Source organism: Doryrhamphus excisus, chromosome 2 (assembly GCF_030265055.1).
Source record: "Doryrhamphus excisus isolate RoL2022-K1 chromosome 2, RoL_Dexc_1.0, whole genome shotgun sequence".
In the NCBI taxonomy this organism is placed as follows: Eukaryota; Metazoa; Chordata; class Actinopteri; order Syngnathiformes; family Syngnathidae; genus Doryrhamphus; species Doryrhamphus excisus.
The window spans coordinates 80,337-94,382 of NC_080467.1; the positions used below are offsets into that span (position 1 = coordinate 80,337).

General features: G+C 41.5%; 1 protein-coding gene across 4 annotated transcripts in view; it reads right to left on the reverse strand.

Moving 5' to 3' along the window:
• Positions 1 to 14,046, reverse strand: part of LOC131120076 (stromal membrane-associated protein 1-like) — a 60,042-nt gene that overhangs the window by 16,952 nt on the left and 29,044 nt on the right. For all 4 annotated transcript variants that reach the window (XM_058065161.1, XM_058065158.1, XM_058065160.1 and 1 more), the window contains exons 7-8: positions 10,589 to 10,652; positions 3,597 to 3,697 (exon numbers count right to left, since the gene is read on the reverse strand). In XM_058065161.1, coding sequence (XP_057921144.1) covers positions 3,597 to 3,697; positions 10,589 to 10,652 — 165 coding nt within the window. The remainder of the gene's footprint in view (positions 1 to 3,596; positions 3,698 to 10,588; positions 10,653 to 14,046) is intronic.

Here is a 14,046-nt window from a genome sequence, read left to right on the forward strand (position 1 = left end):
TGTGAGTGTGTTATGTCCTAATACATCTGATATATATTATGTTCTGTTATTCTATGTTGGGTAATAAGTGTGAAGGTGACTATAAGGATGTTAATTGATGTCTAGAGGGGTTGAATAATGTTAAAAAACTTTATTTAGAAGGTCATAATCAGGTTTACTATGTTTTAAAGGGTGGAATAAGTGCAATAAATGAGGGATTGTTTTCAAAAAAGGTGACCGGAGGGTGTTTTGGAACTACACAAGGATCAAGGATCACACTGTGGACAGAAGGTATGTACTCTTTGGGTTGAGACTAAAGTGGAGGAGTTCAAGTATTTCTGGGTCGTGTTTCACGAGTGAGGGACAGGTGGATTGGCGCAGCGTCTCCAGTCATGTGATCGCTGTACTGAACCGTCTGGGCCAAGAAAGCTGAGTCCTTAGGCCAAGTTCCAACCCTCACCTACGGTCATGAGCTTTGAGTCGTGACCTGATACGGATACATGCCGGCTGAATGAGTTTCCCCAATAGGGTGGCAGGACTCTCGTCAATCGAGGTCAGTCTAGACCTGGACATGGCGAAACGAAGTAAAATGGATGAAAGTTGCCCAAAAAGTACTGAAACGGATACTTGCCATGTTCATGTTCTTGTGCACTTAAGCCAGCCTGCAATTAAAAAGACTGAGAAGATTGTTGAGGACACTTCATCAATTTTTTCAGTTTTTCTTCAAAATCTTTTAGACCGAATCCTCTGCAGGTACCAAGATGACGAGGGGTCTCACATCGAAATAATTCATTTGTCCGGATTGCCGGAAAAAGTATGGCGTATCCGTAGAAAACCCACGCACAACAAGATGCAAACTCCACACAAAGATGCCCAAACCCAGATCTGAATGTGTGGCCAACACATGCTCACGCTAACCACTAGGCCACTTTGAAGCCTCTGTGAAGAACTGTAGCTGAAATCTGACCTTCCGGTTTCTTCTTCTTCAAATGTTGGTCAAATTCCGGTGAAAGTTTCTACGTGAAATCGTTGCACACGAGGGGAAAAACAGATAGAGAGAAAAACACAAATCCTTCCCCTCCCACAAGGCTGTAATCACATTTTAGTAATTGACATATTCGCAGATAAGAAAGCGCTCCCAGGTGTCAGTTAATAGCTGCAAGACTCAGCAGGCTACAGCTTCCTCTTTCTTCTCGCACCTGGCTAATCACAGCCGCAAAGATAAATCTGCCTTCTAAATCCCAAAATACAACCTAGTGGGAAGTAAGTCTGCGACATGCAAATCCATGAAAAGGATTGGATCGGATGGACTTTATTCATCGCACAACAAGGAAACTCCAAATGTTAAATACTAGCTTATATCCCTTCTCAAACTCATTCATTCATTCATTCATTTTCTACCGCTTTTTCCTCACGAGGGTCGCGGGGGTGCTGGAGCCTATCCCAGCTGTCTTCGGGCGAGAGGCGGGGTACACCCTGGACTGGTGGCCAGCCAATCACAGGGCACACATAGACAAACAACCATTCACACTCACATTCATACCTATGGACAATTTGGAGTCGCTAATTAACCTAGCATGTTTTTGGAATGTGGGAGGAAACCGGAGTACCCGGAGAAAACCCACGCACTCACGGGGAGAACATGCAAACTCCACACAGAGATGCCCGAGGGTGGAATTGAACCCTGGTCTCCTAGCTGTGAGGTCTGCGCGCTAACCACAAGACCGCCGTGCCACCTTGACACAAAACAAACATTACTCATTCATTTTGTACCGCTTCCTCACGAGGGTCACAGGGGTGCTGGAGCCTATCCCAGCTGTCTTCGGGCGTGAGGCGGGGTACACCCTAGACTGGTCGCCAGCCAATCACAGGGCACACATAGACAAACAACCATTCACACTCACATTCATACCTATGGACAATTTGGAGTCGCTAATTAACCTAGCATGTTTTTGGAATGTGGGAGGAAACCGGAGTACCCGGAGAAAACCCACGCATGCACGGGGAGAACATGCAAACTCCACACAGAGATGCCCGAGGGTGGAATTGAACCCTGGTCTCCTAGCTCCCTTCTCAAACTCTTTACATGAATTTAAACTTATCTAAAAAATGTACTGTACCTCCATAAAAACATGTTCATGTATTTGTGGAGTTTGCATGTTCTCCAGGTTTTCTCCAGTTCCCTCCCACATTCCAAAAACATGCTAGGTTAATTAGCCACTCCAAATTGTCCATAGGTATGAATGTGAGTGTGAATGGTTGTTTGTCTATATGTGCCCTGTGATTGGCTGGCCACCAGTCCAGGGTGTACCCCGCCTCTTGCCCAAAGTAGGGCTGGGATAGGCTCCAGCACCCCCGCGACGGTCGTGAGGATAAGTGGTAGAAAATGAATTTATTAATCATATGACCCTGTTTACATGAAAGAAAATTCAAACTGGATTCTAAATTGAGCACCATATTCTTGTTTTTACATAAAGATGTACATTCAAGGACATGATGTGTACTCGTACAGTACCTACCAAAGTATTTTTTTTGTCTGAGAATATCTTTAATATTGTCACTTCATCTCCTGAGCAAAAAAAACTGAAGTAATTTTACAAGTGGGCTGCACGGTGGACGAGTGGTTAGCGCACAGACCTTACAGCTTGGAGACCTGAGTTCAATCCCACCCTCGGCCATCTCTGTATGTTCTCCCCGTGCATGCGTGGGTTTTCTCCGGGTACTCCGGTTTCCTCCCACATTCCAAAAACATGCTAGGTTAATTAGCGACTCCAAATTGTCCATAGGTATGAATGTGAGTGTGAATGGTTGTTTGTCTATATGTGCCCTGTGATTGGCTGGCCACCAGTCCATGGTGTACTCCGCCTCTTGCCCAGCGGAGACAGCTGGGATAGGCTCCAGCACCCCTGCGACCCTCGTGAGGATAAGCGGTAGAAAATGAATGAATGAATAATTTTACAAGTACGACACAATATGAATATGAATATTCGTGAATATAATGATGAAAATTGTGTGACGATAGGAGCTCCACTATTTATGAACGAAACCAATTTTTTCATTGAAAATATTTTGATGCATGACAGTGAAAAATGAACCAGAGGTTAAAAAAAATATTGGTAATTGGTCAGGGGCCCTCGTGTGGACCATTGTGTATTATACCTCTGTGACACTAATGGCAAGTTATTGTGGTGAGTTAGCTGACACCAAATAAAACCAGTAAAGTGCATTAACATTTATACAGTGTAAAGACTTCATGATTCAAGAAGTACTACCACCATTGGAGTTTTATATTTCCCAGTCCGGCCCACAGTGCTTGCAAGGACATGCTGAAAGTGATTCTATAGAATAAAAGACATGGCAGTTGACTTTGATATAATCTACTGTGTGTGTGTGTGTGTGTGTGTGTGTGTGTGTGCATGTAAATAGGACATCAATTATTGAAGAGATGTTGTGTTTTAGACTCTGCCATGGTGTGTTTGTGTTGCCATTGCTTCATCGGTCTCAGTAGACCGTCTGCAAAGCAGCAGGCATACACTGATAAGCAGATGATGAAAGCGTGTGTATACACACACACACACAAACACACACACACACACACAATACACTGCGCGTATTACCTGGGCCTGCTGTGTGTTGTTGGAGGAAGGGAGAGGGTTGGAGACCATCGGTCCAAAAATGTCCATTTCATCATTGACTTTTCCACCACCATCTGGAGCATCTGGAAGAGAGAAATGTTTTCGATATTACAGAAAACTAAATTCGCCTTCCAAACCCAAACTAAAGCTGCTATATTCTACGGTAATTTTAAAAATAGAAAAATCAAATGGCATAATGAATATATAATATTTTTTGAGGAGACAAATGTGTACATTATGTGGGGCATGGCTTGGAAGGTCGGAGCAGGAAAAGTGTGGAATATTCATTCATTCATTTTCTACCGCATATCCTCACGAGGGTCGTAGGGGGTGCTGGAGCCTATCCCAGCTGTCTTTGGGCGAAAGGCGGGGTACACCCTGGACTGGTCGTCAGCCAATCACAGGGCACATATAGACAAACAACCATTCACACTCATATTCATACCTATGGACAATTTGGAGTCGCTAATTAACCTAGCATGTTTTTTTGGAATGTGGGAGGAAACCGGAGTACCCGGAGAAAACCCACGCATGCACGGGGAGAACATGCAAACTCCACACAGAGATGGCTGAGGGTGGAATTGAACCCTTGTCTTCTAGCTGTGAGGTCTGTGCACTAACCACTAACGCACGGTTCATGCTTCATGTCAAGGATTTATTCCATCACGTTTTTTTTTAAACATAAATATGAATTAAAAGAAAAAAACTAAACATAAATAATAAATTATGCGGTTTTGTGGATAAATGCTGTCTATTATTAGTAAAAAAAATATACATATGTAAGCAAATGTTACATATTTTTTATGGAAAAGGAACACCACGTGGGCAGCCAAAAAGGATGAAAAAAGGGGGTATGCTATACCAGGGGTGGGCAAACTTTTTGACTCGCGGGCCGCATTAATTTAACAAAATTGACGGGGGGGATTATGTAGTATTTTACACACCTATATTTTTACACATATTTTACATGTAAAAGTGTCATACAATCTGCTAAATGTGCACCTTGAAATCATTTATTTGATGTAAAGTGTGTTATAAATGTATTATTATTATTATTATTATTGTTATTTTTATTAGAATTATTATTATTATTAGTTATAGTAATGTTATTATATTATTATTATTTTGTTATAATAATAATATTACTGCCATTATTATATTAATATTATTAACAACAATATTAATATAATAGTAGTATTATTACCATTATTTGTATTACTATTATTGTGCTTGTGCTCCTTTTTCCAGGAGTATTTTGTAATATTACTACCATTATTATATTAATATTATTAACAACAATATTAATATAATAGTAGTATTATTATCATTATTGACAACATTATTATTATTATTATTATTATTATTATTATTATTATTATTATTATTATTATTATTATTATTATGTGCTTGTGTCCCTTTTTACAGGAGCATTTTGTAACAGACCACATCAAATAACGAAATTGATAAAGCAGCTACCTCAACCATCAAAAAATTGGCCCAAGCCACGATGCCAGGTTGTATGTTGAGTTCAAATGAAATATTTGGAAAAAAACAGGCGGGCCATATTGAAACACTTGATGTGGCCCCCGGGCCGTAGTTTGCCCACCCCTGTGCTATACCCTGCTATATTCTACGGTAATTTTAAAAAATGCACTGGTTTAGAAAAATCAAATGGCATAATGAATATACATTTTTTTTGATGAGACAAATGTGTTTATTATGTGGGGCATGGCTTGCAAGGTCAGAGCAGGAAAAGGGTGGAATATATCCATTCAATACTTGCCCCCCATACATGATTTGGGGATGGACAGATTCAATAAATATACTGCTCACATTTACTGAATCAGGTATAGAAAAAAAAAATATATATATATATATACACGCACAGTTCATGTTCAGTTATTCCATCCTGTTTTTTTTAAAAACACATTCATTCATTAATTCATTCATTCATTTTCTACCGCTTTTCCTCACGAGGGTCGCGGCGGGTGCTGGAGCCTATCCCAGCTACACCCTGGACTGGTGGCCAGCCAATCACAGGGCACATATAGACAAACAACCATTCACACTCACATTCATACCTATGGACAATTTGGAGTTGCTAATTAACCTAGCATGTTTTTGGAATGTGGGAGGAAATCGTGGTTAAAAACATATTAAATAATAAATAATGCAGTTTTGTGGATTGTGGATAATGCTGTCTATTATTAGTAAAAAAAATATACATATTTAAGCCAATGTTACATACTTTTTAAAGAAAAGGAAAGCAACAAGGGCAGCCAAAAAGGAGAAAAAAAAAGGGGGGTGCGCTCTATCAAATGAGAACAAAGAGTGGCGGCCGTGCTTGTGAGAGTAGTGTAGTAGTATTAGAGGTCATTTCTATACTCGAGTGATAAAACATGTACATTGAAGTGTAAAAAGAAAACCACTTTTTGTTCCTGATAACAAAAACCATTTGATTAAATTGCACACTCAAGATAATCCACAGAAACTATTGACGTATACACGCTAATCATACTGTAAGTATGTTGGACTTGCATATGAACGACCCCGTTCCGCTCTCACATGAAATACATACATTGTTATGGAGATGAGCTGCAAGAATAAAAGCATCCACTATTATTAACTTCATTGCCATGTTTCTGTGTCCACCGTCTGACAATACCAGATGGCGCTGCTTCAAGAGCACTCTCATTTTCACCATGGCAACAGACCAACCGTTAGGATGAGGTTTATGGATGTGTTTTGGAAGCATCCAGAAATATTTTACCACAAACTAAACAAATTGCTATGTATGATAATTTATCCCCACATGGTTGCTATCCAGCGTTTTGGGTGGCTGAACCATATATGGCTTCTCCATATATGCATGCTTTTATTTCATGTCCTGTTATTTTACTGTAATTCCCTGCTCTCTGGTCTTCCCAAAAAAAGTATTTTAAATCTCCAATTACAGTAAAGTCTCGTTATATCGATATTGTCGGGAGTCGGAAAAAATATCGATATAACCGGACTCTCGATATATCCGATCCTGCGCCGAACTGCATTAAAAATGGGCAATAATGCACTCGACATTGTTCTATAGTATAGAACAATGTAGTATCGTAATAAGCAGTAATTTGTTATAACCGATATCGATATAACAAGACTTTACTGTATTACAGAACCAGAAGGCAGGAGCCCATTACACCAGTTTTAAAGTGGCTACATTGGCCACCCCGGTCCGCTTCAGGATCGATTTTAAGATTCTCGTACTGGTTTTTAAATGTCTTAACGGCCTTGGACCTTCTTATTTATCTGATCTGCTTTTACCATATCAACCGCCCCCGCGGACCCTGCGGTTCTCCGGTACTGGCCTTTTAACAATACCAAACCCCGGAACGAAAACCCACGGTGAGGCAGCATTTAGCCCCTATGGCCCCCACCCAGGGTGAGTAAAGCCGCTTCTCCTTCACATCCAGAGGAGTCAGTTGAGGTGGCTCGGGCATCTAGTCCGGATGCCTCCCGGACGCCTCCCTGGTGAGGTGTTCCGGGCATGCCCAGCCGGGAAAAGGCCCCCGGGGCATACCTAGGACACGCTGGAGGGACTATGTCTCACAGCTGGCCTGGGGACGCCTTGGTGTCCTCCCGGTGGAGCTGGAGGAGGTGGCCGGGGACTGGGAAGTCTGGGCTTCCCTACTAAGACTGCTGCCCCCGCGACCCGGACCCGGATAAGCGGAGGAAAATGGATGGACGGATGGCCCCCACCTGTGGAACAGCCTGCCGGAGAGCCTCAGGCTTTTAACTAATATTTTTAAACTTTTCTTACGTTTTTATCTTTTTAGTCCTATTTTATGCTCTTAGTCTTTAGCTTTTAACTACAGTGTTTCCTCAGGGGGGGTCGTCCACACTGGGGGCTGTGTCAGGTTTGCTGAGAGGGTGCCATCCTTGGGTCCCTTTGACCCGGCCGACTGGGGGTTCCTCCCTTTGATGTGGGGGTCCGCCCGTCTGTCGGAGTCGGGGGACCCGGGTGCTGGTCCCCCGATGGACGGCCCCCAAAGGTGGCGTTTCCTTGATCCTCAGTGCCATGCCATGTCTCCCTACTATATAAAACCATTACCATTAAAAATATCCTATATTAATGATGCCATTGGTGGCTGCACGGTGAATGAGTGGTTAGCGCTCAGGCCTCACAGCTACTAAGAGACCCAAGTTCGATTCCACTTTATGGAGTTGCATGTTCTCCATGCATGCATGGGTTTTCTCCGGGTACTCTAGTTTGGGGGACAAACATTCAAAGTGGCAATATTTTATAAGCGAATAACGATGCATGTCCTTGAATGTATCATACACGCATTAGCTTATCTTCCGTAAAATAATGCTTCTAACACGTCCACCTGTGTTCTTACATCAAATCAGTCTGTACGAATACATAGTTGTATGTGTTTCGCTACACTCGGCAAGTAAGGTGTGAGATTTCCAGCTAAACCCCCCTGCCCCCCAGGCTTCCAGGGTGACGGTGTCCGCTCACAGCTTCAGTCAGATTTCACACTGTATTCTGGGACGCTAGAAGCCCCGGACCCTGTGGTCCGTGGTGCATCAGTTGGCGTACTTCCCAGCCAAACACCTTGCGGTCTTAGCCGGGGGATGATGCTCTAGAGGTCAGGAGAACCAGGCTGGAAAAGGGCCAGAGACACCTCGGTAAACCGCCTTTGAGTCGTCATGGGGCGGCAGGGCCACGGTGCACGGAGCCCCCGGCTCGTGCAGGCATGTGTCAGCAACACAATGAGTAATAATAATCAGTTTCAATATCTTACTTTTACATTTTGTTTTTTTTCTGTGGCTGCATATTGGGTTATTTTTTGCAGACGTAATTAAAAAAAAAAGCAGAAACTTACTTCAAGAAATAACTGAATAGCGAAACAGTGTTGATCTTGGTGCCATATTGTGTCTTTGGCAACAATCACATCATCATTGAAGCTTGAAGTAACCTTAAACGTGCATTTATCCCTTTAATGTATCATTGATATTTATTTAGAATGGTTTTCTGTATGGCACAGCGGTCTAGTGGTTAGCGCGCAGACCTCACAGCTAGGAGACCAGGGTTCAATTCCACCCTCGGCCATCTCTGTGTGGAGTTTGCATGTTTCTCCCCGTGCATGCGTGGGTTTTCTCCGGGTACTCCGGTTTCCTCCCACATTCCAAAAAACATGCTAGGTTAATTAGCGACTCCAAATTTGTCCATAGGTATGAATGTGAGTGTGAATGGTTGTTTGTCTATATGTGCCCTGTGATTGGCTGGCGACCAGTCCAGGGTGTACCCCGCCTCTCGCCCGAAGACAGCTGGGATAGGCTCCAGCACCCCCCGCGACCCTCGTGAGGAAAAGCGGTAGAAAATGAATGAATGAATGAATGTTTTCTGTATGGCACGGCGGTCTAGTGGTTAGCGCGCAGACCTCACAGCTAGGAGACCAGGGTTCAATTCCACCCTCGGCCATCTCTGTGTGGAGTTTGCATGTTCTCCCCCGTGCATGCGTGGGTTTTCTCCCACATTCCAAAAAACATGCTAGGTTAATTAGCGACTCCAAATTGTCCATGAATGTGAGTGTGAATGGTTGTTTGTCTATATGTGCCCTGTGATTGGCTGGCCACCAGTCCAGGGTGTACCCCGCCTCTCGCCCAAAGACAGCTGGGATAGGCTCCAGCACCCCCCGCGATCCTCGTGAGGAAAAAGCGGTGGAAAATGAATGAATGAATGAATGAATGTTTTCTGCATGTACAATTCTAATTGTAAAACTATAAAAACATGTTTTGTGTTAATACTTAATACCGAAACAGATTAGTTGGATTTATATTATTTCTTGTGTGAAAATGGATTCGCTTGGAGTCGGACCTCCAGGAATAGATTTATTTTTAATATTTTTTTAATGAGTGCATATGTACATACATGTTTGGGTGGCGAGAACTTTACAGATACAAGATGTCCGTCACCTCAGCGGTGTCATTCTACTAACAATAAGCTCATAATCCAAGAACATGTAACCAAAAAGTCTCTCTATGACTAATTCTGTAATATAATTTTAAATGAAATATGATGTTCGATTGTGATGTGAAGCATTATTGTCTATGACAGGGGTGGGCAAACTTTTTGACTCGCGGGCCGCATTAATTTAACAAAATTGACGGGGGGGATTATGTAGTATTTTACACATAACAGTCCATTTTTACATCTATATTTTTACACATATTTTACATGTAAAAGTGTCATGCAATCTGCTATATGTGCACTTTGAAATCATTTATTTGATGTAAAGTGTGTTTCTCAATGTATTATTATTATTATTATTATTATTATTATTGTTGTTATTTTTATTAGAATTATTATTATTAGTTATAGTAATGTTATTATATTATTATTATTATTTTGTTATAATAATAATATTACTACCATTATTATATTAATATTATTAACAACAATATTAATATAATAGTAGTATTATTATCATTATTTGTATTACTATTATTGTGCTTGTGCTCCTTTTTCCAGGAGTATTTTGTAATATTACTACCATTATTATATTAATATTATTAACAACAATATTAATATAATAGTAGTATTATTATCATTATTGACAACATTATTATTATTATTATTATTATTATTATTATTATTATTATTATTATTATTATTATTATTATTATTATTATTATTATTATTATTATTATTATGTGCTTGTGTCCCTTTTTACAGGAGCATTTTGTAACAGACCACATCAAATAACGAAATTGATAAAGCAGTTAACTCAACCATCAAAAAATTGGCCCAAGCCACGATGCCAGGTTGTATGTTGAGTTCAAATGAAATATTTGGAAAAAACAGGCGGGCCATATTGAAACACTTGGCGGGCCGGATGTGGCCCCCGGGCCGTAGTTTGCCCACCCTGGTCTATGACAATGTTCTTATGAGATTGTAAGTATTGTTCCTCATGTCTTACCCAGGCCCAGAAGGTCCACGGCTGCTGCCTCTTTACTTTTCTTGGGACTGGCTCTGGACTCCGTCTGTGTAGAAAAAACAACAGCGTCTAAATTAAAGTATCCCGTACTCTGTCTTGGTCATATTTCTTTGATGTTTAATGAGGAGGAAAAGCTCGGCGTACCACAGGGAGAATATTCAGGAGATCCAAATCATAAAGAAAGAAAGCCGAGCAGATTAAACGCGTAAAAGGAAGTGGAAATATTGGTCAGAAGGGGCGAGTGGTGAATACATGAATACAGATATCACAGAGAGAACTATGACACCGCCGAGCGTTACGGAAGGTGACTGCATGGGCTTTAAGAGATCTGCAATGCTGCTAACAAACACGATTTCCTCACACTAAAAGATCGATGGGTGACGTTAAACTCGATACTGTTCCAATCTAAAGCAATGAAAACAATTACGGCGTCGTGGCCTAATCACGAATGCATTGTGTGCAGGTGCAAAACCACATGAGCAGCAGTGGATGGGATTAGAGCTCATTTGTTTTGAAATGGTACAGCCCATTTTATAAAATACAGAATACATAATCCCTGCATATTCCCAATTCAGCAATATCAACCCTGCAATTTTGCAGATGATTTTTCATTAAAACACATTTTACTTTAATTTTTTTTGCTTATAATGTCCATAGCGGCACGGTGGTCTAGGGGTTAGCGTGCAGACCTCACAGCTAGGAGACCAGGGTTCAATCCCACCCTCGGGCATCTCTGTGTGGAGTTTGCATGTTCTCCCCGTGCATGCGTGGGTTTTCTCCGGGTACTCCGGTTTCCTCCCACATTCCAAAAAAACATGCTAGGTTAATTAGCGACTCCAAATTGTCCATAGGTATGAATGTGAGTGTGAATGGTTGTTTGTCTATATGTGCCCTGTGATTGGCTGACGACCAGTCCAGGGTGTACCCCGCCTTTTGCCCAAAGACAGCTGGGATAGGCTCCAGCACCCCCGCGACCCTCGTGAGGAAAAGCGGTAGAAAATGAATGAATGAATAATGTCCATAATTAGACTATTATTGGTAGAAAACTCTATATTGATAAAGTTTGACAGGAGCAAACTTCAACGTGCTGAAGTCATATCCAGTATGACAAACTCCGACCCGGGGGCAAAATCCGGGCCACACTGCAATTTCATCTGGCCCGCAGAACTGTTTGGAAAATAGCATTGAGTCGCCACATCTCAAGGACTTCATCCAACCAATACAATGTATTTATTATGAAATTCAAAACCATTCTTCATAAGGGTGCCAGGTTCAGATCAAGGGATCAAAATATGACCAAATGTGAGGTCATCCACTTCCTTATCCACCCTTCGGTCTACAACCAAAAACGCCCTTCAAGTCCCCGGAACCAAGCTCCACACCATGGGCAACAAAAATTCTAAATTAAAAAAAATTTAATAATTAATAAATTTTTAAAAAATCCAAAAATTGTTACAACTATAATGATGAAAATGGTAATATTAATGATTATTATAATAATGGTGATAATAATAACAATAATAATGGTAATAATGTTAAAGATTATAACAATAAAGACAATAATGAAGGGGCGGCACGGCGGTCGAGTGGTTAGCGCGCAGACCTCACAGCTATGGGACCAGGGTTCAATTCCACCCTCGGCCATCTCTGTGTGGAGTTTGCATGCCCCCCCCCCCGTGCATGCATGGGTTTTCTCCGGGTACTCCGGTTTCCTCCCACATTCCAAAAACATGCTAGGTTAATTAGCGACTCCAAATTGTCCATAGGTATGAATGTGAGTGTGAATGGTTGTTTGTCTATATGTGCCCTGTGATTGGCTGGCCACCAGTCCAGGATGTACCCCGCCTCTCACCCAAAGAAGACAGCTGGGATAGGCTCCAGCACATAATTACAATAATAATATTACAATGATAATAATAACAGGGGAAAACAAGATTGTGGCATGAAAATGATTATATCTTGCAAAAAGGGGGAGGGATTTATAAGCTTTTGCTTCAGATAGTTGAATACAAATGTAAATAACGGAAAGAAATGTACTGTAATGTTTCATATATGTGCCCAAATAAAATAAAAAAAAATGTTGAATGTGTTTATCATAGTAATCATCACATTGACATATGGATTCAGATCAGATCTATGATCTATGAGAATCTATGATTGTGTTCTTTTCAAAGCTAGCTCTATAAATGCCAACCAGTCCAGTGGACTTGGTTTCTATTATTTGGAATGTCACATGTACAATATGTTCTGCTGCATCACAAAAGGGTGAGGTGCCTGTTGGGGGAGGGAACATGTTTGTTTATGATTATGTCTATGTGTGTGTGTGTGTGTGTGTGTGTGTGTGTGTGTGTCTTCTTGTCAAGCTCGGCTCCCCTCCTGCAAATGCTTTTTCATTGATCCGTCTTATTGTGGCCAAGCTATCGATCCCCTGACTGCTCGACCTCAGAAAGCACCAGGGGGAGGGTTTCACAAGGGGGGGGGGGGGGGGTGGTGTCTGTGACATTACCAGTCTTGCCGTCTGCAGCATCAAACTCCGACTTGACCAACCACAGATTGATTTTTTTTTTTCGTTTCATTTACTGCTATTAATAATATCTGTGTATCTTTCAAGAGCTCCGCTAAGCCATAAGCAATAAAACACTCCCCTCATCAACGAACAAAGACTCACAAAACCAACTCATCTCTCATCAGTCTCATTCCTATCTCCAACAAAGCCAAGTGCTTTCCATGAACTAGAGCAGCCTCTTGTTCTCTTTGATAATTTATTCATGGGCTGAAAGAAAAAGGCAACATATGCCAGCAGTCTAATGGGATGACAGTGATTTAGTGTCTGGAAGGAGAGCTAGCGACAGGAGGACGGCAAGAAAGGAAGAAGATGACAGATATAAGGTGGGACGAATGAAGGAGAGACATGGAGGTGAATGAAGCAAGGAGAAAGTGCCTTAACAGGACCAGCGGTTAAACGTTTCAGCCGCCGTGACCGCTGTTGGGACTACTTCCGTCTTTTTTCTTACTTTGAGGAAGTATCTCTTGATGGGCTTACAAAACTTGTTAGCGCAGCAAAACAAACATGTCTGCTTGACCCGTTTCCTGGGAAACTTGTTAAAGAACTGTTCCCCAATTCTAGCTCCCTCAATCTTAAATATTATAAATCCATCACTTTCACTTTCACTTTCCTGCAGTGATTCCACATATTGGTGTTACTGGTCCGGTATGCTCTTGGCTTAGATCTTGGTATTGGTAATGGTTTTATTTCATTTGAACATGCATCAGATTACAATTGAATGCATCCCATAATCAGTTCCCAGTTCCACATGTCCAAAAGGAGTAGGAAGAAGCAAAGCTTATTAAATCCTACCCCTCTATCTGGTACTTTTACAATCGGTAACTGTTACATTTGTTCACTTCCTGCTTTCCTAATATAGTTTAAGTTTTTTATT